This window comes from Podarcis vaucheri (assembly GCF_965113315.1).
Source record: "Podarcis vaucheri genome assembly, chromosome: 3".
Taxonomy (NCBI): Eukaryota; Metazoa; Chordata; class Lepidosauria; order Squamata; family Lacertidae; genus Podarcis; species Podarcis vaucheri.
The window spans coordinates 61648397-61674247 of record NC_138761.1 but is presented as its reverse complement, the minus strand read 5'-3'; the positions used below and the strand labels follow the sequence as shown (position 1 = coordinate 61674247).

The 25851-nt window shown below is 42.4% G+C and overlaps 3 protein-coding genes across 3 annotated transcripts in view; 1 reads left to right on the top strand and 2 right to left on the bottom strand.

Moving 5' to 3' along the window:
* Positions 1–467, bottom strand: part of ADAT2 (adenosine deaminase tRNA specific 2) — a 10158-nt gene extending 9691 nt beyond the window's left edge. Inside the window, exon 1 of the mRNA XM_082216013.1 lies at positions 334–467. Coding sequence (XP_082072139.1) covers positions 334–405 — 72 coding nt within the window. The 5' untranslated portion in view covers positions 406–467. The remainder of the gene's footprint in view (positions 1–333) is intronic.
* PEX3 (peroxisomal biogenesis factor 3) lies at positions 463–11313 on the top strand. Its single transcript, XM_082215973.1, has 12 exons — positions 463–741; positions 2807–2938; positions 4131–4212; positions 4762–4805; positions 5929–6053; positions 6825–6891; positions 6990–7044; positions 7151–7319; positions 7574–7644; positions 8204–8326; positions 9456–9552; positions 10232–11313. The coding sequence occupies exons 1-12, from the start codon at positions 471–473 to the stop codon at positions 10313–10315; spliced, it is 1320 nt and encodes a 439-aa protein (XP_082072099.1). The 5' UTR covers positions 463–470; the 3' UTR covers positions 10316–11313.
* On the bottom strand, positions 10229–25851 carry FUCA2 (alpha-L-fucosidase 2). Its single transcript, XM_082215969.1, has 7 exons — positions 25503–25851; positions 24170–24357; positions 22895–23234; positions 15593–15803; positions 14770–14960; positions 13976–14084; positions 10229–13182 (listed from the first exon to the last, which is right to left on the bottom strand). The coding sequence occupies exons 1-7, from the start codon at positions 25733–25735 to the stop codon at positions 13042–13044; spliced, it is 1413 nt and encodes a 470-aa protein (XP_082072095.1). The 5' UTR covers positions 25736–25851; the 3' UTR covers positions 10229–13041.

Genomic DNA, 25851 nt, shown 5'->3' with positions numbered 1-25851 from the left:
TCTGGGGGTTAGGATTAGGGGGCGCAAATCCGCGGGTTAGGGGGCGCAAATCCACGGGTTAGGGGGCGCAAATTACTTGCCTTGCCCCGGGTGCTGACAACCCACGCTACGCCACTGCCTAGGCCTAGGGATATTGTGAAGGCTAGATGCTGTACTGAGTGTCCTCGGTGGGCCTTTGGCTTAATCCAGCTCCTACACCCTTAGATGACAACAAATCTGCCTAGGCATTTGACGCGCCACGAGCCTCCTTTTTGCTTCGACGAGCATCCCAGCCACAACTCAGGCGACCGTCCTTTTATCCAGTCCCTCCGCTCCCCACCCCCACTCACTCACCATGTTTACAGCGAGGTCCATCCAGGCCTCCCTTTCCCCTGCGGTCACCGCTCGCCCCTTCTCCGCTTCCATCTCTCTATAGAGGTGAGCGGGGCCGCCGCCGACTCTACAGCCCCGGAACGGAGTGTATGGAGCCGATGTTTCCGGGGGGGGGGGACCGGGATCTAAACGGACCGCGCAGAGGTGGGGGACTAGAATGCAGGTGGGAGGCGGAGCGGCTGCAGCCGCTGCCTTCGCTTTGCGTGGCCGACGTCCGGGGCGGGGCCGGAGGCTTTGCGGCGGCTGCGCTACGGGGAAGAGGCAGCGCCGAGCCCTTGCTTTCCGCGGACGCCGGGATGCTGCTGGCCGTGTGGGGCTTCCTCAAGCGCCACAAAAAGAAATGCTTCTTCCTGGGCGCCTTCGTGGGCGGTAAGTGAGAAGACCCCCCTCCCTTCGCCTTCTCGGTCTCCGCGTAGCCCTCCTTAGCCCTTTGGCTGGCTTTGCTTCTCACCCAGTGCCGCATTTACGCATAAGCTAAACAAGCTATAGCTTAGGGCCCCACAAAAAATTAAAGGGAAAAAAAAAACCTGGGTGTAAATTTCCAAAATATAAGGTAAAACCTACATACAGCAACAGAGGCGAATGGCGTTAGATAGCTATTCGGTCCAGAAATAACCATATAGCATATATTCAACACAAAAAACAGCGGCAATTTGTTGTTGACAAAGGACGGCTGGAAATATAAAGGGCCCCTTTATCTTCAGTAGCTTAGGGCCTCATCAAACCTAAATCCAGCCCTGTTCTCTCCCCCATACGCTCCGCCTCCCCCCATACACACACACACACCTGCTGCCTTGTTCCCTGAGATTCCTCCCCCCCCCCAAATCTCCCAGCAGTAAGCCCTACTGTTTTTAGTGGGGCTTACTCCCAGGTAAGCGTGGCTACCTGCCTAAGCAATTATAGCACTGGATGTCGGTGTGCAGTTCCTTATCTTTTTGAGTTCAGGTGCGGTCAAAGGCCTGGAAACAATGCCTTATGAGGAACGGCTAAGGGAGCTGGGCATGTTTAGCCTGGAGAAGAGGAGGTTAAGGGGTGATATGATAGCCATGTTCAAATATATAAAAGGATGTCACATAGAGGAGGGAGAAAGGTTGTTTTCTGCTGCTCCAGAGAAGCGGACACGGAGCAATGGATCCAAACTACAAGAAAGAAGATTCCACCTAAACATTAGGAAGAACTTCCTGACAGTAAGAGCTGTTCGACAGTGGAATTTGCTGCCAAGGAGTGTGGTGGAGTCTCCTACTTTGGAGGTCTTTAAGCAGAGGCTTGACAACCATATGTCAGGAGTGCTCTGATGGTGTTTCCTGCTTGGCAGGGGGTTGGACTCGATGGCCCTTGTGGTCTCTTCCAACTCTATGATTCTATGATTCTATCATTCAGTTACAACACCAACAAACCTGCTAGGCAGGCCAGCTCTAGCATTCCTGTGTATTGTAAGGCAGGGGCTGAAGTCAAGAGAGGGCCACTTGCTCCTGCTCTATGGTGGCCACACACCTTCTCTCCCAGGCTGCGGCTCCTGCTGTTTCTCGTTCCTTGTGCCTTTATTTCAGCTGATCTCTTGTGTCTTTTAGCCAGAATCCGGTGTGTCATCCCTCCTTTTTCCTGGCTTGAAAAGTAGTCCCCCACCCCCCAAGAAAAACTTTTTTTAAGCTCAAAATTGCTGAAGGTGCTCGAGTTCAGGCCTGTTCCTTATTCACTCGTTTCAGATTATAACTTGTCTTAATCTTTCCTAACAAGTGCATGTATAGACTCATTCCTTCTTTTCAGATCAAAGTCTTTCTTTTTGCACAATCATCCTGTTATAACCAGCTCTTGCAGATACTTGCTCCCCACCCCCACCCCTGATTTGTTTTTTGCTCTGTACTAGTGGGAAAACACCCCTTTATTGTGCTTTTCTGGACATATACATTTCATGTGCTGATATCTTGTATTCTACATCATTAGAAGTTTATATTTCAAAATAGGGGAGTATGTGGCAGTAGCAGCCATTGCTTCATAACTTACATTTGAAACTGCTATATATTCATTTGCCATGAATTAGGCTTTTCTCATCTCAGTATTCGTCACTACTTAACCAGGGGACTCTATTTCCATTATCAGTTTGCTAAAAGTACTACTTGAATAATTTGTATAGTCAACTTTTTTATCTGATTGTGTGAAACTATTACCAATAATTTTCTATCACAATCCATTGTAGGTCATTTTTGCCTGAGAAAGGAAAGACAGTCTGGAAATTAAGAACAGTTTTATTTAGCACATATGCTGTACTGTGATGGGATCCAGCCTTACTTATGATCATTTAATCTAATTGTGAGAACTTGTTCTGGGTAACATTTTTACAATTTCTACTGAAATCAAGAGAAAAATATATTCTGAAGCAGAAGAAACTGGTTGTAAGCCCTAAATTATGCCTCTTCTAAAATACCTTTAATAGGAGTTTACATACTTGGAAAATATGGACAGAAAAAAATGAAAGAAATCCAGGAAAGAGAAGCTGCAGAATACATTGCACAAGCACGAAGACAGTATCATTTTGAAAGTAACCAGAGGACTTGCAACATGACAGGTAAAGCAACAGCAGTCTTGGAATCAATTCAGGTTATACCATGGCTTTTGCTAACTAAAGTGCATGTCACTTGCCTATTGTTGGTTCCTGTTTTCTCAGCACATATTAATTACCATAGTTTCTGATGCCAATTTGACAACTGATCACTGAACCATGATTTGTCATGCCAAATCATAGTTAAACTTCCTTAACTATGGTTTGGTGTGCTGCCTAAATTGAAGTGGTCTTTTTGATTGAGGTAATATAAACAGAATCACATAGTAGTTAGGGTCAAAAGAATTGCATGTCTAGCTTTGCAATTCCAGGGGGACTTGTGTTTTGTTAACAGCAGCCCCTTAAGTTGCATGGCAAACTACATTTAAAACTCATGAAGGACCATCTGTAGCCTAAGGTAAGTTTGACTTTTATAGCTAATTTTGTTATATTTTTCTGCACATTTTATGGACTGTTCTTATCCTGTGCATCTGTGTTAAACTCCTATTTTTAAAAGCAATCATATCCATACTGAGCTTCCTTTACTCTAAAAGACTGAGATCATTTAATCTCTATTCATAAAATTAGTTCTCTGATTGCAAAAGTGCTCTTTGCACTTTGGCTTTGAATTCCTCCTTTTTAAACAGGGGTAACTAAAGCTGGAAACAATAATATTAAAGGTGTCATTGTGCCTACTTCCAGTTCATGCTTTTTTGAAAAACAAATGATCCTTATATTTATTTCCCAAAGACCAAGAGTTGGATTCAGACTTGCAGTTCTATGAACGGAACAGCTTCCCCTGTTGATGGAAGGTTCTGAGATCCAGCAGATGCTTGGCTGGAGAGAGATGGGGGGGGCATTTTAGTCTATTCTCCCTGTTAGTTCACCACTTCCTGTGCTGTTCAGGAAGGAGTCCCACCCCTCTAAGGCAGTTTCCCATGAGCTGCTATAGCAAGTGTGGAAAACCTTTAACTCTTCAGATGTTGCTAAACTACAATTTGCATAAGCCTCAGCAAACATGGCCAATGACCAGGGGTGTGGGAGTTGTAAACCACTGACATTTGGTGGACTAAATGTTCCTCACAGGTGTGCTGGAGGGAGGAGGAAGTATCAAAAAACACATACACATGTGATCAAACCAATTACTAAATAAATGATTTGTTTTATGAGATTCTATGTACGCTGGTTATGTTCCTAATCATATGCTTTTTGTTAATAGTCCTGTCAATGCTTCCAACATTAAGGGATGCTTTGATGTATCAACTGAATTCTGAGAGCCTCACTTCACTGCTGAAGAATAGGTAAGTGTGATCTGTTGATTTGGTTTGAATGCCTGTTCTTTATATTTGGGCTATAAGTGGAATGTGCATATGTAACTATCATGTAGGAAAATTATTCCCTGCAACCTGAATCTGTGGACTGTGAAAACCTTTAAAGTTATTTTATCCTGATAGAGAAATATAAGAATTAAAACCATGTAGCACATTTTGTATCTAATATGCATTAGTGGGGAAATGATACTAAAAAGGATTTATAATGTATTTCTGTGAAACACGTAAAGGAAGTCTAAAGCAAATTCCAGTGTGTTTCAGTTAGTTTGAAAAATGCTTGTTGAAATATTATTTACAAAGGCCAGTTAGGGCTACATTTGTAAATTTCTTCAGCGCCTCAAATCCCCAGGCTTAGTTATTTATATCTTCATTTTCCTCTAAGCATTTCCTCCCAAGCAATTTCAATGCTTGTTCATGCCTATATTAAAGTGAAAATTGAATTTTCACTTTAATATAGACAGAAATTGAGCTTTCTTTCTACCATTCATTTTCAATGTTTCCAATTTTGTGTTTTCTTAGACCAGCCAACAAATTAGAAATATGGGAAGATTTGAAGATTATAAGTAAGTTGAAAGGAATAATTATGCTCATGATCCAGTGAGCTTCTTTTTATGTATGCACATAGCAGATCTTCTGGTTTTTCTTCAGAATGCAACTCTGGTCCAACTCCAGTGCACATTACAATCTGTAAGCAGAACTATCAGATATGTGCTTCTTCAGAAGCAAGTGCCATTCTGTTCAATGAAGTTTACTACCAGCTTATTATGCATAGGATTGTAGCCTTACAGAGCATTCCTGTCCCCACCCCAATGGCTGCAGATGGTTTGTCAGGATGGTATGTACTTGCCTCTCTACTGACCTTCATTGCCAGAGGTAGGCAGCGGGAAAGGCTCTGCTTTGGCAGAGGCCTCAGCTTTGCCTAGCCATGCACTGAGCAAGTAGTTCCCAGCCTTTTTGATATGGCAATACCCAAGCCCAAATTTACATGGCATAGTGACCCATCAGTTTATTGACACATGAATTTTTGACCTTCTCAAGTGTTAAAATTTGGAAATTGAATCTTTCTAACACAAGTGTTAATGCAGCATTATAGCATGCCAACAAAACAAAAAGTTGTAAGATAAAGGATTACAAGCAATACATATTTAGGGTTTGCTTACAAAGCCCATGACCCACTTATACAGGTTTTGTGAGCCACTGGTTGGGAAACGCTGCACTAATCTCTCACCTGTGGTAGCCAGCAGACAGCTCTAAAGTGGGGCACCAGCAGATTGGGATCAATGGGACCCAAACCCCCCCCCCTTGAGATATTTAGCTACTCCAGGCTGGAGCTGATGTAGTGAAAATAATCTGTTCCACACTTTCCCAACCCCTTGTTTGGATTGCTTTGCCATGTTCTTGCAAGCGTAAGTAATAGGCTTGTAAAATTTGTCCTTGTTTGAGCTCATTGCATCTTAAGCTCTTGATTACCCAGAAGAAACACCTTTTTGAAGAAGACACGAAATACAGATAGCCCCTCTAAATAAGCTCTAGAAAGTTATGTTTTCTGCACATAAAACCAGAACGGTAAACAGTTACTCTATCCCATATATACAATATTTATTACTCTGCATTACTTTAGATGACATGCTGATTATTAGCTGTCCACTCCTTTTCATTTAGCATCATTCCTTTTTCTGTTTAAAGGTTTTACAAGAAGCATTGTAGCTGTATATAGCACATGTATGCTTGTAGTTCTTCTACGAGTACAGTTAAATATTATTGGTGGATACATCTACCTGGATAATGCAGCAGTTTGCAAAAATGGCACAGTAAGTACATTCTTTGAGCAGTATATCAGTGATTGAAAATTTCAGTAAGGGTGGCTATAATATGTAGAATCCAGTACATAGTATTAGACTTACGGAAATCCATTTGACGTTAATTAATATGCCGAGGATGAAATCCAGCATCACAAGTGAAATTTTTGCTTGCATGACAGGACTGCTCCTTCCTCTCCTCTCCCTACACCCTCCCAAATGCAGAGGGGGGAGAAGAATGAGAGATTCTGTTGCACATGTGCAAGGCCATTCTGCTAGCAGATGAGGCACGACTGGATATCATCCTCAATTTATGAGTATTGGAAGATTGGACTAATTTACAAAGTGAATGATGCTAAAGAGCAGAGGTGATGCTTCTTGAATTCCTTTTTTGTAAACTCTCTGGCCCTCATAATTGGGGGTGGATTCATCCATTTTGTTGGTGCTGAATAAGTTGACAGCACAGCAAAAAGGAAATAAATTTGGTGTTCCATGCTTGTGTGGTTGTTCCCAATGTTAGCTCTTATTTATAACGAGAGAGGATCTATAAGGCTTTTAAAAAAGAGAGATTTGAATTGTTCTGTCCTCTGTTGTTCTGTGTTTAAAGATGGCTGAGGCTGTTAAGATCCAGGGTATCTTGAGAGTGATGCCAGCAGCAGGAGAGCACAGAGAAGGCACGGGGAGGGAAATTCTGCATCCTGACTGGTTGTACAGACACATGGAGGATAAACACACTGTTCCATAAAGTAACAGAAACATTACAGAATGTTTTTCTCCTTATAGACACCTCTAGCTCCCCCTGAAGTCCAACAGCAATATTTATCAAGTATTCAGCACCTTCTAGGAGATGGTATGATATCTGTAAACCTCTTCCTACATAGTGCCAATATTTTCAAAGTTTGAACAAATGGGTAGCTAGTCTTCAGTAACTTTTTTCTTCTGCCTTAGGTTTGACTGAATTAATTACTGTGGTTAAAAAAGCTGTGCAGGATGCATTTGGGAGGTAAAAAAATGGCTTTAAAAAAAGTTTTCATGTGCATTTTTAAAGCAATTCATTGGGATGCATTCAACTGATGTGATAAATAATGTTTAACTTCTTACCCTTTCAGTGTTTCTCTCAAACATGCTCTTTCTCTCTTGGATTTGGACCAGAAGCTACAAGAAATTAGAAAGGTGATAGAACAACCTGGAGATGGGTCGTCATCTGAAGACACTGGGTCCCAGTCTCTGCTGTGTCATTACATGATGCCAGATGAAGAGAATCCATTAGCTACCCAGGTATTTTCATAGTATTGTGAGCAGGGAACCAAACCAAACCTTGAAGTTGTTGGGGGCGGGGCAGAGATTGGCTCTAGGTTTTTTAAAAAAGGAGCAGAATTTAAACTTGAAACTCAAATCTTTTAGTTTGCTTCCATCTGAACCAGAACCAGACCTTTCCGAACAAAAAAGGTTCAACATAAATAAAGAAATCCTGTACATTCACTTGGAGCACTATCCAAGTTGCTTTTATGCTCTGTTGTTTGTCTTTCTAGGCCAGTGGACTTACAGAAGGCGATGTGGCTACTATTAAATTACTTAATGAGACAAGAGACATGTTGGACAGGTATGCAGGAAATGTTATCTTTGGTAACTTAGGCTAAATAAACTTAGGAAAGGAAAATAGGAAACTGATATTTTATCAGAGTAGAGAAATTGAGGGTGATTTTGCATAACGAAGTATCTTTTTTTATATAAAAAAAACCTTTCTCAAATGCTTTGATTCTCCACTTCCCTTGTCCCTGTTTGAGCAAACCACAGTTTGCTGTTTTATCCAAACTGAGAATATACAGCTTGTCTCTAAACTTGGGGTTGAAACTCATTTTAATTACTGGCAAAGGCACAAACTTTGCTTCATAGAGGTGAGGGTGGGGAGTGAATTGGAGCAAGAAGAGCAGAGGAAGAACAAATAGGCCTCCAGTAAATTCTTCCAGGCCCAGCCAGAGAGGCCTGGAGGTGCTTGAAATGCCCCATTTCTAGTTTAGTGTTATGTTTTATCTAGCCTCATATCCCCATCAGCAAAGTATCACTTTTATGTAAATTACATTTTAAATATGTTTTCCAAAATATGTTGGCATGCAGAGAGGGATTTATATATCTATTATTATTTGATTGATTTATTCCAGTCCAGATTTCAATAGAGTTTTGAGTTCATGCTTAAATAGAGGGTTCAGTCGATTATTGGACAACATGGCAGAATTCTTCAGACCCACCGAACAAGACTTATGCCATAGTAGTTCCATGAACAGGTAAACATCTTTAAACATGTTTTAATATAAATGCTTTTCAATGTAGAAGAATCAAAGTATAGTCAGAGTTTTACTTACTATTTCACTATTGTCAGGTTCTCAAAAAAATAGTTGAGGTTTCACCAAGATCACATAGCAATCCTGCCAGATGGATCAGTTTTAGGCTGAATTTTTAACAAAAACAATGTCTCAGCATAGATTGGACTGTGCTCTTCTTTCAGCAAAATGTGTTAACCCTTTGTTTAATTATGAGTAATTAGCCTTAAAATAAGATGGATCTGCTGTCTAGCAAGATTGAATACTCAGACTCCATTAAGTTAATTTTCTTTTCAAATTCTTTTTATTTAAAGTTCCTCTCCACTTCCTGAAAAACACACTGCACAAACTTCCTCATGGGAGACACTTGTTTTAGCAAACATAAAGAAAGCCATTTTGAAAAGAGAAGTAAAAGAAGGCAGAATGCTTCCTTGTAATCAGGTGCAGTGTTGGCACTTTTGAATGGAAGTGGGAGACAAACTCTGCTCCCCCACACCCTGAATCTTCATGCCGGCCATCAAATAAACCGACATGAATTGGCCAGTCAGGTGACCACCACACATAGGAGCTAAGAGACTCCCATTCAGAAATAAAGCTACTATATAGCACCATATAGCTCAGTTGGTTAGAGCATGGTGCTGATAGCGCCAAGGTAGCAGGTTCGATCCCCGTATGGGACAGCTGCATATTCCTGCATTGCAGGGAGTTAGACTAGATGATCCTCAGGGTCCCTTCCAACTCTTAAGATTTTATGAATCTATGCCACCTACCCACAATGTCTAATCTGGACCAGGAGCCAGGCAGGGAGGGTGGCTGAATGAGTGTGTGTAGGCTGGAGAGCCTGTGCAACTGGATAGGGGTTGTGTGCTGCCTGCTCCAAACTGACAGGCTGTGAGTGGTAGCATGCGATGGGCTGGTGAAGGGCCCTTTTTTGCTTCTGGGGCTCAGTCAGTCCCCAACCTGGCTGAGCTTTCCCCTGGGCAGGTATTATGTGTTTACTATTCTTCTTCTGAATCTGTTTATTACAAAAGTAGCTAACAAGACAGACATTTATGTTGTGTAATCACATCTCTTTCCCCACCTCCACCTCCAGTCTTTCCAGTGTCAGTCTTCCTTTAGCCAAGATAATTCCAATAATAAATGGGCAGATTCATTCAGTCTGCAGTGAAACACCTAGCCATTTTGTTCAGGTAAGAATACCTTTTCCCCTTTTTCTTTCTTTCTTTCTTTCTTTGGCTTAGTCTGTTATTTAATAGCTTTTCTGCACTTAGTTTTCAGGATGTCTTATAAACAAAATTAAACAGTACAAATGGGGAGAAATCCAATTAAAATAATTTCACACCCAAAATATGAAAATGTAGACCTGTCAGCCTGCTTTGTATTGTTGCCATTAGTATATTTTTAAGCCTTTAAAAGTGCACTAAGCTCTGTACCAACAGTAAACTAGATTTGTTGCTGTCATAATGTCTCACATCTTATTAATCAAAATATGAAGAAATGTGTAGAGTTCAGGTATGCACATTTTACACTGCATAAACACAAGAAGTGAGACTGCCAGGATGACACATTTTATTCTGAGTGGAAGAAATAGAATCCACCCCCCTTTTTGGTTAGGCTTCCATGTTGGTTATAGCTGCGGCAAAAGCCGTTTTAGTGTCAGTGGTAGATGATCCACATATGTAAGATAGAACATTTCCCTCTTAACAGTTTTGGACTTCTCAGCCTCTAACAGTGCATGAAGTAACGTGCGAAGCAATTCTGTTAACACTTCAGGCTTGAAGTGTTAACGGGGGGTTACTTGCTGATATTATGCATCTGCTTGTGTTAAAAAAGAGAGCTGTGTCTGCTACATGAACATTCTCTTTCCAGGACCTTCTAATGATGGAACAAGTGAAAGATTTTGCTGCTAATGTGTATGAAGCTTTCAGTACCCCTCAGCAACTAGAGAAATGAACTGCACAGCGGGGTGTACATATGATCCATAGTGCCCAGTCCTGTGAATACTTCATTTGATGATGAATCTTTTCAGAATGGTACAAGATTATTAATCCCTGCAAAAAGAATGTCTTTTGAGAAAATCCAACACCTGGGTTTTATACTGATAGAGCTCATCAGACTTAAGTAAATTTAAGGGGGAAGTATCATTACACTGCAAGCCTTTGTGTTGAAGCAGTCTCAGTTACAAATCACTTGTTTACAAAAGACAGTGCAAAAAATAATAATCTGCCTACAGTAACTCCTTTCCCCACCCCATAAGAAGTACATCTGGCTCCAAAAGTGTGCAGGCAATGTCAGGCTTCTGTCTCTCTTGACCCAGTGGGGAGGTGGTTATCTTTCCCCAGTCTCCCCTCAACCCAGACAGTGGTTGACCTATGAAATGAGTTCACAGATTGGCTGCAGCAGGTAACACATTAAGAATAGGGGCGGGGGAGAGAACCACCCCACTGTACTCAGCACCTCTTCTCTTGGTGGCAGGGGAAGATCAGGAGTAGCTCGTCTCAGCACCAATCAGCTGTCAAGCAGGGTAGAACATGTCCTACGTGCCCTTCCCCTATGGCAGGTGTAAGCCATGAGAGGTTTCACTCAAAAGCTGATCATACCGTCTACCACTATGAAAAGGGGAGATGCAATCAAGCTTCCTTTACTCCCAGCTGTCTCTTCAACTTCTTACCTATTAGCCTGAGTGAGTCTATAAGAATGTGAGAACAGGAGTAGGGTATGTGGCCTTCTGTGCTTTAGGCTGATGGTTCCAAATGCATATTTTTAGAACACGGTTATCTTCTGAACAACGCAATGCTGAGTGCTTACTCTACTGTTTCAGATTCAGAGTAGATGGTTCCTAGAAAATATGTTTATGCTGTTTGTAAATGGCTCCTGCTGTATACATTCATTTGTAAATATTTTTAATTGGAATATCTGTTAAATATCTGACAATAAATTATTTTAACAAAGATTATGTGTGGTAACTTGCTACATCCTAAGCTCGCCGTTCAGTGATGTATTTGTGCAATTTTGAACTGTAGGGGGCGGGTATGGATGCAATGCTTTATTTTTTGTATATAAAAAAATCAGTTGTAACTTCAGCACAAAAAGAAGCATTAAACATATTAGTAGTCTTGCTGTAGCTATACCTACTTCTTCTGTAGCAAATTTATTCTATTAGATTCTACTTTATATATGTAAGAAGGTCCCCTAGCAGCTTACAAAAGTTTCTAAAAAAAATATGCAGTCAAATACAGTAATCGCATTGCATTCAAGTAGAACCAGGATTATTTAGGCTGTATTTCTTGTCTGTGTCCTTTTCCTTCTCTGGTTTTGTAGCAGGAAACAGTTCCCACCAAGCTTCTTTTGAGGCAAAGGAGTGGGACCGAGCAGCTAGAACTTGCCCATCCCATAACGAAAGCAAATATACAGTACATTCACACAGAGAAAAAAGAGTTTGGTTGTAAATCAACAAGGCAACTGGACTTCAACATTGATTTCTCCTTATAGAACCTCAGCTGCTTTATTAAAGTGTTTCATGAAGATTACAATTACACAAAATTTTAAATTAGCAATAATTTTCTTTTTTTCAAATCACAAACTGCAAGATACTCAAAGAGGCAATAGCTTTAGAATCTTACTTAAGTAACTGAGCATACATGTATCAAAATTTAAGAAGTATATAATTGTAGGCCATTTCTCACTAATCAGAACTATGACCCAAGTCCTAATATGTATTTTATATTCAAGGAAAGTGTGATGGGGTAATATTGAGGTAGGTTATAGGACTGAGGAAACTCTAGCACCCAACTCCAGCAAAATGGAATCAAATATTACTGAAACCAATGGAAGAAGTTGAAATTCACAGCTACTTACCAATTATCCCTACTGAAAACAATCCTAAACACTTAACTTGAGCATATTCCATCGAACATAGTAGGACTGTTGCATAGACAATGGTAGGATTGTATTGTTTGTCATACTTGATTTACAGTCAAATGCAGTGTACAACATTTCAGTTTTAGAATGCCTCAACCCTTTTAGTCCATAGTTATTTGAGCACCAATTCTAACATTAGGCATGGCGGACTCCCCCGGCGCCCTTGGTTGCTTTTTAAAGCCAAAATACTTTTCTTTTTAAGACACATAATAACTTTTCTGTTTAGTCTGTCTTTTGTGAGCCTCATAAGATGACTCTTCCCAAGGCCCAAAATCTTGAGCGGTTTTGCCTGACTGGTCTATGTCCTTAAACTCTAGTAATCCCTCTTGCTTGTGTGGCTGCAGGATAGAGAGCGGGGTGTAAGTGAAAAAACTAGCCTACTGTACAACGTAAAATTCACTTTAATTGCTCTGCTCACTTTTGCCTCTGGCTCAGCTCTGCACTGGCATTTGGTCCCTAGGTTACCCCAAAGGAAATGTGTCCCTGGGACTCAAAATAGTTCATCGCTTCACTCTGCGGTTTACTTGCACTTCCTGCCTAGTTGTGGTAGATGCTGCCTAATTTCATAGGTCCTCTTTTCAAAAACAAGGTGGAACAAGATCAGTGCATGAATCTTCCTATAGATTATTTCTGTTTCAGATATATATCCCCTGTCACCTCAGAAGTAAGTCATGGTGAGTGAGCTCTGATTGTTCACCAAAATAATAATAATAACAAAAGAATCAGTCATAATAACCAAAAGTGAAGGATGTCTGTTGCTAATAGACGTTAGTCAGCTGCAGAGTCCAGCCCCACTGATACGGAAATATAGTGAATGGCAATTGAGGTGTGACTACCATCATTCCCTTTTCCCCCATGGAAACCCATGGCAATGGTTCTTCATATCCAATCAGCTTAACCTGAAACAGAAAAGCTTTTATTAAATAGTAGAAGCCTTTCAAAGAAATGCTGACTCTCTTAAGATCTTGCGCTTAAAAGTCTCTGTCTCTCCAGATGAGAATAGCTATAGTCTGGAATTAATGGGTATTAAACAACAACATGACAAACCTTGACAGCATCTTAAAAAGTAGAGACATCACTTTGCCAACAAAGGTCAGTATAGTAAAAGCTATAGTTTTCCCAGTAGTGATGTATGGAAGTGAGAGCTGGAAGAAGGCTGATTGCCGAAGAATTGATGCTTTTGAATTATGGTGCTGGAGGAGACTCTTGAGAGTCCCATGGACTGCAAGAAGATCAAACATATCCATTCTGAAGGAAATCAGCCCTGAGCGCTCACTGGAAGGACAGATCGTGAAGCTGAGGCTCCAATACTTTGGCCACCTCATGAGAAGAGAAGACTCCCTGGAAAAGACCCTGATGTTGGGGGAAATGGAGGGCACAAGGAGAAGGGGACGACAGAGGACAAGATGGTTGGATAGTGTTCTCAAAGCTACCAGCATGAATTTGACCAAACTGCAGGAGGCAGTGGAAGACAGAAGTGCCTGGCGTGCTCTGGTCCATGGGGTCACGAAAAGTCGGACACGACTAAACAACACAAAACAACAACATTGACTAGCCTTGTAAACTAATCTGTTAGGGATGTTATATGCAGATGATTTTGCTTTGCTGGAGTGCATTTCATGTTCTTTCTAGTCCTGAAATTCTTCAAGAGAAATTGTACAGAAGTCATAAAAATAGGCAAATATTTCTTACCTCTGTCTTTCCGGTAACGCCTTTTGGTTCCCCAAGCATCAGAGTTCCTGAAGATGGCCAGTTAAGGAAAATGGCATACAGAATGTCTTCTTTTGGCTTGAATGTATACCTAGTAGGAGTTAACAAACAAAGAATCATTTTTTCTAAAGATTGCACGTGAAACTACCTAACCTACAAACAATTTGGGACCCTCGCCAGCAAAGCTGTTTAATAACCAATGCAAATACTGCACACCTCAGTAGTGTGTTGTTATTTTTAACCACCTCTTTTTCTAGAGGAGAAGGACCAATAGTTTAGAAATAGTAATCCTGCACATCATATGGAAGACTAAACTAGATAGCTTAGTCAAAATGTTTGACTGTGTGTGTGCATGTGCGCGCGCGTGGGGGAGGGGAGTTTTAATGAAATAGCTATGGGGGAAGAGGGTGGTTCTGATCAAGACAGCAGCATTTTGAGGGAGGATTTGCTCTCGCCCATTGCATAATTTCAATCTAGATTGCACCCTTCCTTAAATGCTATTCTCAACAGAAGGAGAGCTCCCATTGATACCAATGGAACTTTCTTCCTGGGGTTAACAGCAGCTGCAGCAAAGGCTCAAGAGCAAAGTGTTAAAAGTCTCACTGCACAAATACCACAGTCCTGATTCAGTTCTCCCTGATTCAGTAGCATCACACCTTGCTTGTGAAGGGAGTCAAATGAGGGGGAAGTGAAATATAGCCAATATAGTGGAACAATAACAAAAGTAAACTTAACGTTGGTACAATACTTCCTGCATTTTTGCTTCACAGACTTACCATACACCTGGTGTGGCACTGTCATTCTGAGCTCTCCAAGGTTTAGTGCTGAAAATGGCTTCCCCGTTGAGGGCCAGCCACGACCCCATTTGCTTCAAGCGCTCCTCAAAAATAACAGGAATGCGGCCATCGTGGGTGGGCCCGATGTTCAACAAGAGATTTCCTCCACATGACACTGTTTCTACAAGTTGCTGAAATTATATAGGGAGAGGAGCAATGAAAAGCCACACTGGGTTTGGCATTTCCAACATAGCTGCCCAGCGTTTGGGATGGCAAATTTATATCAGTTGTTAAGCCTAAATTCATGCTTCTGTTACAACACTGTCAGTACCTTCCTGTATGGTTCAAAGAGAGTTTAACTCATGGATGGGGAAACTGTGGCCCTTCAGATGATGTTGGACTCCAAATCCTATCAGCCCCAGCTAACACATCCTGTTGCCAGGGTTGATGGGAGCTGTAGTTCAACAACATCTAGAGGGAGACAAGTCCCCCAACCCTCGTCTAGCTGTTCAATTGGAAGTGCTCCTTCTAGGAATCAACATGGGTGTTTCATTAGTGGGCTCCTTAGTACCTTTTTTGTGGACGCTAGCCCTTTAAAATGAGAAACAACTCTTGCACGATTATTTATCTATCCATCCCACCCTTCCTCCCAAAGGAGCCCAGGATCCGCAATAATTTTTTTAAAACATTCTAAAACATTTTAAATTATTCTAAAGAAAGTTACAATTATCAACATTGTTTCATCTAGTGAACTCAGGGTTGCCAGGAAGGGCAAGGAAAGAATGCAAGAATTGACAGCCCCAGATTCTTTATCTGGTTTTACCTTTACAAGCTCTTCAATAGTTAGGTAGTCACTCAACTGTGCATTCCTCCGGTATCCCCAGGAATTTTTGTCTATTGTCATACAGTTTTCCCACTTATGGGTCAAAAGGTGTCCTGGGTTGTAACGATCGGCACACGTGTAATAGCCTCCATGTTTACAAATGCAGTCAGCTCCCCAGCGATCATTTGTTACAACCGTGTCCCGAACAGGGCTGGGGAGGGGGAGAATATGTTGTTCAGATACAGTGCTTTATTTTAACAGGAAGCTCAGTAGATTCCATATGTTACGGAAGGGGGGGGCATGTCTTCTTCACTACAATATATTTGCTCAATTTCTCTAGGACTCCATCACCCCTCCCCTGTCCTCCATAATCTCTCAAGTAATCCTGTCAAAATCACTCTGCCAAACCTTTCCTCTGGGCAATGCCAGGTGACAGACTATGTGTACATGGACCATTGTCTTCTCAGGATGTGCTTATCTGCGCATATCTCCAGCTCTGCATATTCCCCCTCCCTCCTCCATCCGGCTCTCTGCATATTCACCCCTCCCTCCTCCATATGTTAAGCTGTGTAACCCAACCTCTTCTTAATGTATTCATGATGTAACTGGGATGTATTTTGCACTGTATTCTGGGATATGGAGGGAAATTTCAAAAGTTCATGTCACCCCTTTCTCTGGGTTCAATCTCGCCTTGAACCTGTTGCGCAATAAACTTGGACCTTCTGCAGTTTGCTCCTGTGTCCGGCTGAGCTCATTTTCTTCCGCAGGGACCCACGGACTTAGTCCGATGAGCTGGGTGGCAGAGTAACCCCGCACCCAGATTTTAGCCGTAACAGTTGGCGCCCAACGTGGGGCTTGCGGTTCTCCCGAGCTGCTGACTGGGGGCCCCGAAATCTTCAGCCGGCTCCAGGCCATTTTGCCTGGGAAGATCCTTTTGGACCCCCAGCCATCTTCTGGGCGGTAATCGAAAGCCCTAGGAGTTCAGCCGGGGAGCAAAAGAGGGATCCAGCCGGCTTATTCATCGATCCCGGGATCATCATAGAAGACGCGTGAGTATAAGGAAAAAGGAAAATCCAGTGCACTGGTGGGAAGGGGGTGGAAGTCTCCTGGCAACTGAATTCTCTGCCCTCCTCTCTATCGCTCCTTCTTGCCTTTCTCTTGGTCCGGTTAGTGAGAGAGACCGTGGACCGCTGCTCAACCCGAAAGGGGGGTTCTGAGCTCTATCCCTTTTCCTTAAAATCTCCAGCCAGCCGCACCAATTGGGAGCCCGAAAGTAAGACGGAGAGACCCGACTTGAAAGATAGCCGACTCTCTGCAACGGGCATCCCAGTTGAAAGCAAGGGGTTGGAGCTCTCTTTCCGAACTTCCCGAGCGTCCTTGCTAGGGGGCAGGAAGTGGTCTTGCTTTCTATCCCAATCCCAGCCGCACCGGTCGAGCTACATACCACGTGTACTGTAAGCTCGCTTCCGAAAGCAAGGGGGATTTTCGACCCGAAATTCTATCCAGGGACCACCCGATCTGGCACCGCATGGTGCGGGCGTCCAGTAGGGCCCCTTTTCCTGAGATGTGACGATAGGTAGGAGGTTGCCAGGAGGGATAGCCCATGAGGAATTGGGCAGGACCGGCAGAGTGGAAAGAGACCCCAGGTTATAGGAAATAAGGAAATAAGGAAATAGGAAATGGAACACAAGGAACCGGATAGCTAGAGCTCTCTAAAACCCACTAAGGAAGTTGCCAGGCAACTAGAAGCCCCTTCTCCTCTTTACTATACGTCCCTGTACTAAGCATACCAAACCCCTAGACATACCAATCCTAATCAGCCCCTCATACCAATCCTAATCAGCCCCTCTCTTTCCCCCTTCTCTATCCCAGACACCCCCCCAAAAAAAGCAAAAAGCAAAAAAAAAGCAACAACAGCAACGCATGCATCTATAAAGGGGTACCCAGTCAACCAAGCGTTGTGAGCCCTACCAGTTTGATTAACTGGTGGTGTGTTTGAAGAGGCAAGGAGGTTCATAAAACCATGTGGGACCTTCCTACTAATTTCACTTAATGAAGCCAAAGGTAGTGGCCCAACTCCTTGCAATAACCAACTAAAGGATGAGAATATATATGTTTACATGTTTACATGTTGTCTGTTATGTGTTAATACATATATGAGAATATGTATGTTTACATGTTGTCTGTTATGTGTGTTGTCTGTTCCTTCTGTCTCTGGCAGACTGCCTTTCTTAAGTGTGCATAGTTTAAACTGCAAGCTTGCTTCAAAATTTAAATCTAAGGAAGTCATGCTGGATCTTAGCAGTCCTAAATAAGAGAAGATGAGAATGAAGTGTGCAAATGTTTACCCCACCTCTTGCTTTGCCCCAACTTTTGAGATTGTGAGTCTACAGTCTTATTTTAGAAGGTGCTTTTAACCTAATGTTTCTGCTGCAAAAGCCTAGTTGAGCACAACTGCTCTCTCAAGCTAAAATGCAGTGTATGTATTTCATTAAGCGTATGCCTATAAAAGTATGGTGTTCATTCTAAGAAAAATATTTGAGTCCAGTTTTAACTTTGATTTGGTTGGACAGAAGAGTTATTGTAAGGCTCCTGATATCAGTCTCTATAAGACTTCATGGCCTCTTTTGTTAGAAAATGCCCCCCTCCCCCTTGTTTCACTCTGCCTCTTTCAGTTGTTTTCTCCCTTCTTACTTCTGTGCCAGGTAAATTTACTCCCGAGTAAGCTTCCTTTAAAGGAAACTGCAAAGAGGGGAGGGGGCAACACTTGTGTATTCCCTTTAAAAATCAAATCTAGGGCTGCTTTAACTGTGCTTTATAAGAGATCCTCTCAGGAGTATAGATGTTTCCTTTCCCAGCTGTAAATCTGTACTTAAATGTGTATGCCTCTTTGGTAGTACAAATCTTGCTGCGAAATCTTGCTGTGAACCCTATATTTTGGAGGGTTGGACTAGATGACCCCAGGGTCCCTTTCAACTCTCCCAATTTGTGGCTGTGTGGAAGACCATGTGTCTGCAAGCATTGGAGGGTAATTCTTAAATTCTGGTGTGGTAATGGAGTTGAAATTCAGCCTAGCTTTGCTCTTTAGTTTTAAAAGGTGAGAGGTGAAGCCCAACTGGTGATATCAAGCATTTGAGTGATTACAGTGTTTATCATTTTGTCTACTATTTAAAAATCAGACTTAAAAGTCTACTCAAAGTTTAAGCACATACAAATGAATAATCAAGTAGAATTAGCCTTGACCATTCCTGTAAATAAAGGGCAGGAAATAATAATATTAATAATAATAATAATATTTTTTTGTCTGCAAATGGTAAGGCTGGAATGGCTGAGAATGTTAAAAAAAAATATAAATCCTATGAATTCTGACCCTCTGGCCATTTTCCCCATATATAAGGGCGTGGCATTGTTCTGCAAATAGCCAGAGGGATATTAGCCCTTTCCTGTACATAAAGGAAGCAGTCTCAGTTTGCTTGGGCTGAAATTGCTAGCTTTGGTGAATACTTAAATTGCTGAGTTTCTCTTTTTTGTTTAAAATCAAACCCTGTTTTCAAAATCTACCCCTTACCCTTCCTTTCCCTTATTCAAATGGTAATTTAGCCAAAGGATGCAACATTTTCAATAGTATAAAAGGTTTGCTGAGACATGAACTCTGCACATGCACAGAGGCTAGATCAGCTAAAGAAGAGAGAGAGAGGAAGGGGGGAACTGTAAGGGGGGAGAGGAGGTTTCTTCCAAAAAAAAGAAAAGAAAAGAAAACTTGGAACCATTGAGGGAAATCACCCTTAATCTGTCTTTGCTCCAGGGGCTACTTAAGACAAAAGGCTCAAAACAAAACAAAACAAAACAACAACTAGCCCATCAAAAGTCAAGAGCTTTCCAAGTTCCAAATCTTAACATGCCAAATTCTTTTCACAGACAACTAGCCCATCAAAAGTCAAGAGCTTTCCAAGTTCCAAATCTTAACATGCCAAATTCTTTTCACAGGTAAGTATCAAAGCATTCCCCCCTCAATGGGAATTTTAGGAACAGCATTTCCTGACAGGCTTCTCACATGAAATAATTTTCCCTTTTAACAGGATATGTGAACCCCGATAACAAAGTGTTTGTCCCTTTTTCCTCCCACAGCAACTTTCTTTCTGTTCTGTGAAACAAGTCTGAATCCCTGCTATATTAGTGACTTCCATCTCTTTGTGGCTTTGACACTTTTTTTAAAGTTACAAATAATCTGATTTCATTTATTTAATCTGTTTCTCCATGATGTCTATGAAGTTAATCGAAGCACAACCAAACATTGTTTGTGGAATGGTATTTGTTTACCTTTTTGCCTGAGCATTTCTTATTAATTCTGTCATTTTGGCTAGTGCAAGGTACCTGCACAACTTTAAATTGCCATTCATTTTTCTTGGTATTAACTCATTTCCCAGTATTAACATTACAGTTGATGTTGCCACATCAAGAAACACTATTTTATTTTCATTTGGGATGTTAGAATGCCAAAACAGATTACTTCAGGTTACTTATTAATTGTGTGTTTTAGCATTTATTTATTTGGTTCCTCATAGGTCATTTTGTGTGTGTGTGTTTTACTTTGGGGACATGTTCATCACATGTTGAAAGTCAGTTTCATGAAGTTCTTTTATCAAATAGCACATGGTGAATTTAAAGTTTTCCCCCCATGGTTTTCCCTTTTTTTTTCCAGTCTAGTAGTAATCTCCGTGGTTTTGATAATATATTTAATAATAATTCTTTTCTAAATCTGATGTCTTTGTGTCAAGTTTGTTTTCATCTGACTGGTAATCTAATTTTTTTCTTTCTTTTGTATTTTTTAACCTTTGTATTTTTTTCAGTTCTCTTTCTATACATGTGGAGTAATTTTTATTTTATAATATGAAAAGAACAACAACAACAAAAACTAAGTGAAGGAAAGCAAACAAACTTAGCAGATAATAACAGTAATTATGTGGAAATGTGATAATAATATTGAAATGAATAAAATGCTTAATGTGCTAAGATTGTTATTACTTGCAGCTTCCCATGGAAACTGGAGGACATCCTTTTTGCCTTTTGCCCCTTCCTTGTCTAACTGTTTTTAAGTCCCCAAAACCCTGCCCCCTTACAGGATATCACGTCTACAGATGAGCAATGATGAAAAGCAGCAACAACCCCTCAACTCAGTTCTTCCGTCATCACAAGACACCAGAGTTTCCAAGTGCCCACAGCTATCTCTTTCAAAGGATATAGACTGCCAGGGGAGTGGGCCTGACAAAGGGGGGTGGAGTTGACTTGCAAGGACATCTTTTCACTTGAACCTCAAGCCTCTGTGCTCCAGGATTCAAAAGATACATGCGTAAAAGATCACAATTGTGTCAAGATATGCAACTGATATTTAATTAGTTTGTTTTGTATTAAGTGTTATTATGTAGGAATGTTGAAATGTGTCTGACAGATTTTAGCCGTAACACATATAAGCAGTTTACTATTCTTGAATGCTTCCTAATAGGTAGGACTTAAAAACAACAACTGATTCAGTGGTACACTCTCTGTGCATTTTCTTCTAAATCAAATATTTTAACCTAGGTGATTATGCACTTCTGGATGTTTGAAAACAGCTAACACTTGTGGATACTATACAAAACCATAACCTCATCGTTGCTGCTCTAGCATGCTACACTTGTGGGGATTCTACATGTATTCGAAAGTATTTTCTAACTTAGAAATGCCAGTTTCTTTAAAAAGCCAATCCACTTCAAGCACCAAGACTTTTGCACTAGTTTTTTGTTGTTTTTTTTAAAGAGTGCCAATCCTCTTTTTTTTTTTAGTATTTGGTACTGGAACTTTGCTTGAAATGCTTAAGCAACATTTTCAATTCATTTTCTAAGTAACTTGGGGCCTTCCTCTACATCTGCCACTGGACAAACACATCCCTCCTGCAACTCATTGGAAATGTGACTTCCAACAACATACAGTGGTGCCTCGCAAGACGAAAAGAATCCGTTCTGTGATTCTCTTCGTCTAGTGGTTTTTTTGTCTTGCGAAGCAAGCCCATTGAAGGATTAGCGGCTTTTAGCGGCTTATCTGCTGATCGGATCAGCTGATAAGCCAGTGTGGTGTAGTGGTTAAGAGCGGTAGTCACGTAATCTGGGAAACCGGGTTCGTATCTCCGCTCCTCCACATACAGCTGCTGGGTGACCTTGGGCCAGTCACACTTCTGTGAAGTCTCTCAGCCCCACTCACCTCACAGAGTGTTTGTTGTGGAGGAGGAAGGGAAAGGAGAATGTTAGCCGCTTTGAGACTCCTGAAGGGGAGTGAAAGGCGGGATATCAAATCCAAACTCTTCTTCTTCTTCTTCTTCTTCTTCTGATAAGTGGCTTAGCAGCTTAGAAAAAGGGGGGGGAGGGAAAAAAACCAGCAGGAACTCGCAAGACATTGTCGTCTTGCGAAGCAAGCCCATAGGAAATTTGTTTTGCGAAGCACCTCCAAAACGGAAAACTCTTTCGTCTAGCGAGTTTTCTGTCTTGTGAGGCATTCGTCTTGCGGGGCACCACTGTATGAACAATCAGTGGAAAATCAGAACAGTGGAGAATGTGTCAGACTGAGTTGCATTTAGACCAGTCCTCACCAACCTTGAGTTTCCACAAGTTGTTGCAGATTGTGTGGGCTGCTGTCCAAGAACATCTGAGGGCTCAAGGTTAAGGCTGGTTTACTTCAGCCTTTGCTGAACTGGTGTCCTCCAGATGTTTCAGCCTATCATATTCGTGACCACCCTGGCTGGCTTTAGTCTATAACATCTGAAGGCCATCAGGTTGAATGAGGCTGGTTTAGACAAATGCTTCCAGCAGAACTGGGTCAAATATCATCAAGTCTTCAAGTATTTGAAATGAAGAAGTCAGGGCACTGGGTTATAAATGTCACTAACCTACTGAAGAAAAAACTGCACTTGTCCAGGACTCCTAAGCTGTGTAACTACAGGTCAGAAATCACAGGCACCTGCAATGACAGCCACATTCCAAAACCACAAGGAACTAGTATGATGTACCCCATTCTCTCTCAGTATCTTATTTAGGTAAGTAAATTAGAATTTGTTATCATGAAATGATTAATCAACAGTGAAATCCTGCACATGTTCACTCAGAAGTAAGTTTAGTGAGACTTACTCCTAGGAACCTGTTTGTAAATGCATCAGCCTGGAGCAATGAGTTGCATGAAATGCCATTAAAAAGCTGTTGGGAAACAAGTTTCTTGCAATTATCAATATTGAATGCATTATTTCAAGGGCAGGGAGTAGGGAAATGGACGCACCTGTCATTATAAAGCCAAGCTAGGAAGCCAGTGCTGTTCCAATAAGTGTCTGGGGCATGCCCATCTCCATCTGACCACAGAATCTCTGGGTGGTACTTGTTCACAATCTCATACAGCTCTGGGAGTGACTTGGCACTTGGGAACTGGTTTTTTAGGAACCCACTAGAGGCATCATCAAGGAAAAGAGGATTGAACCATTCGAAGAGCGAGTGATAGAGTCCAAAGTGCAAGACGGTTCTATTTCTAATGGATGATGCTAATTCAGCCACAATGTCCCGTTTGGGTCCAACATCAACAGCATTCCAATTCCAAGAATATTTAGATCCCCACAATGTAAAACCTAGGAAACGAATGGTAGGATTAATAAAATAATTGTAATTGTAAATATATCGTGCACCTTTATTTTGCATTCTTGTTTAACCTAATGCTTCTGAACCTGTTGCTGGAAGCCTCAGAAGGGAAGAGTGGTCTTGTGCTCAGCTCCTGCTTGCAGGTTTCAAACAGACATCTGGCTGGCCACTGTGAGAACAGGGTGATGGACTAGATGGGCCACTGGCCTGATCCAGCTGGCCCTTACGTTCTTTAACTAAAGCATGCTCTGAATTAAATTAGCTGTTTATGGAGTATAGTCCGCCAGCCCTTGCTCTGGGAATAGAGAGCCAAGTGGGAGGCTGGGCAGGTAGGCAGGTGCTACACTGGCCTTTCTTGTGCTTGCTGTGTGCAATGCCTGCCTGGGAGCTGAGTGCCCAGCGCGAAGGAGAGCCTTTCCACTGTGCAGGCCCAGTGGCACTCGCTGCTGCTGCCACTGCTGCCTCCCAAGGTAAGGTGCTGGTCTCACATTCACCTTGGGCCAGTCTTCGTTGGGCTGCTAAGGCTGGGGGAATCCTCTTCCCAGGCCCCTGTTGGGCGGTGTGAGGAGGCACCTCTCTTTGGGACAGCTCAAAGACCAGGGAAGGTGGTTACTGCTGCTCAGAGGACTCCCAAGAAGAGAGCAGGCTGAGGGAACACTCCCAAAGGGAGGGTGCTCGAAAAGGGCGAGAGACTCACAGCTCTGAAGGCAAGGGGTGACGTAACTGAGCTTCTGAGGCTTGGGGAGTGTTTCCCCACAGGGGAAATGCAGAAAGAATGTAGTTGGCCAAGGGAACCATGGACTCAAAATGGCTGAAAACCTCTGCATCTTAGCAGCTAATTAAGCTGATTAAGCCCCACCCAGGCTTTTTGTCTGCTGAAACAAACAAAACAACTGAGATCAGAAAGAAATACATTCAAGTTTACCTTCATGGTGCTTTGAAGTCAAGACAACATATTTGGCACCTGACGCTTTCAAAATGTCTGCCCACTGGTTGGCATCAAAAAACTCTGCTGTAAACAAAGGGCCAAAATCTTCGTAACTGAAACCAGGAGGATAGTTGCTCTTCATAAAGTTTACATAGGGATCTCTTTTTTCTTTCTGCCAATACCACCTACAAAGGAAACAAACAAGCCCATTGTATCTGCACACAAAGGTAGAAGCATTCAGAAGTTCCCAAATAAAGATTCAAACATGTTCTGGAGTATAGTCCTGCAGCTGTCCTGATCATGGGGCTTTTAGGAAACACAAGAAGCTGCTTTGTACCAAATCAACATGTTTCATTATTAGTGATCAATGTATAAGTTCCTGGGTTAAGAATTGGTTTAAACAATTAGGAAGAAGAAAAAAGAAAGGAAAAAGGGGTGAGTGGTGAGTGGGGTGGGGTGGTTATGCTTCTATTATTCTACTTAAAGCCTAGTCTCATATTATTTATGCCACACATGTGAATGGAGTGAAGAAAAATCAACTGCACATCCTAATCATGATAAGCTTTGCTTTGTCGATGGACATAAAGTCCAAACCAATATAAGCCACGTGTGAAAATGCTCCTTGCCCTGGAGCTTGTTTGCAGCTTTAGAACTCAGGTCACTTCTCATACAGCCTGTTTATTGTGCACTCATCTCCATTTATTGAGAAAACGTTTGCAGGGAGACTACACATCTTCCGGTGTCCATTGAGCAATCTCTCTGATTTGCTTGCGTGGAGGTTATGCGATGTCACTCTGGGCAATTGTTTAGCTGCTCCTAAAATTCAGTTCATTAGTGGAGGTGCAGGATTTCCCAAGGGTTCATCCTTAGAGCCCCCTCACTTACATGAATACATGAAGCAGTAGCTTTCACTGTAGAGCCCACCCACCTTAGAGCTAAAATGGCAGGGCTTCCGAGTTAAGTTTTGTATCCTTCGTCCCTCTCTAGCACGCGGCTGAGTCCGAGGATCACAGCGGACCCACCAGAGGCAGCATAGGAGCCAACCCCTAGGGGCCAAGATAACTTTGGGCTCCCCAATAAAATATTTGAGGGGGCCAGGCCCCCCCGACCCCCCGCAGATTGATGGGCATTGCCATTCAAATGGTGTGCGTGCATTATGTCTTGTGATCCATTGTGCGGGGCGAGGCTGCCCTGCCCCCCCTCCAATATTTTATTCCAGTTGGTACCCCAGGGTGGCAGCCACCCAACTTGACATTTCCCACCCCGGAGGGAATCGGCCGGCGCGATGCTCTCGGGAAGAAGAGGGGCAGGCAGGGTCAAAGAGCCTCACCAAAACCACTCGCTGCCGAAGCTTGGCACCGAGAAGACGCCCCAGTGGATAAAAATGCCGAACTTGACTTCGTCAAACCAGGCGGGGAGCGGCCGGGAGTCCAGCGACTCCCACGTGGGGTCGTAGCGAGCAGCATCTCCGGGAGAGGGAAGCTGCGAGCAGAGCAGGAGCAGCAGGAGCCCTAGAGGAGCCGCTGGGGAGCGAAGGATGGAGGAGCGCGCCGGCGGAGACATCAGGCAGCAACAGCCCCTTGGCTCAGTCCTCCTTTCCTTTCTGCGCCTCGCCTTCACGGGACTCCGGTCAGCTGACCGAGCAGCAGCCGCCGGGGAGACGAAGCAGGGCTGCTTCC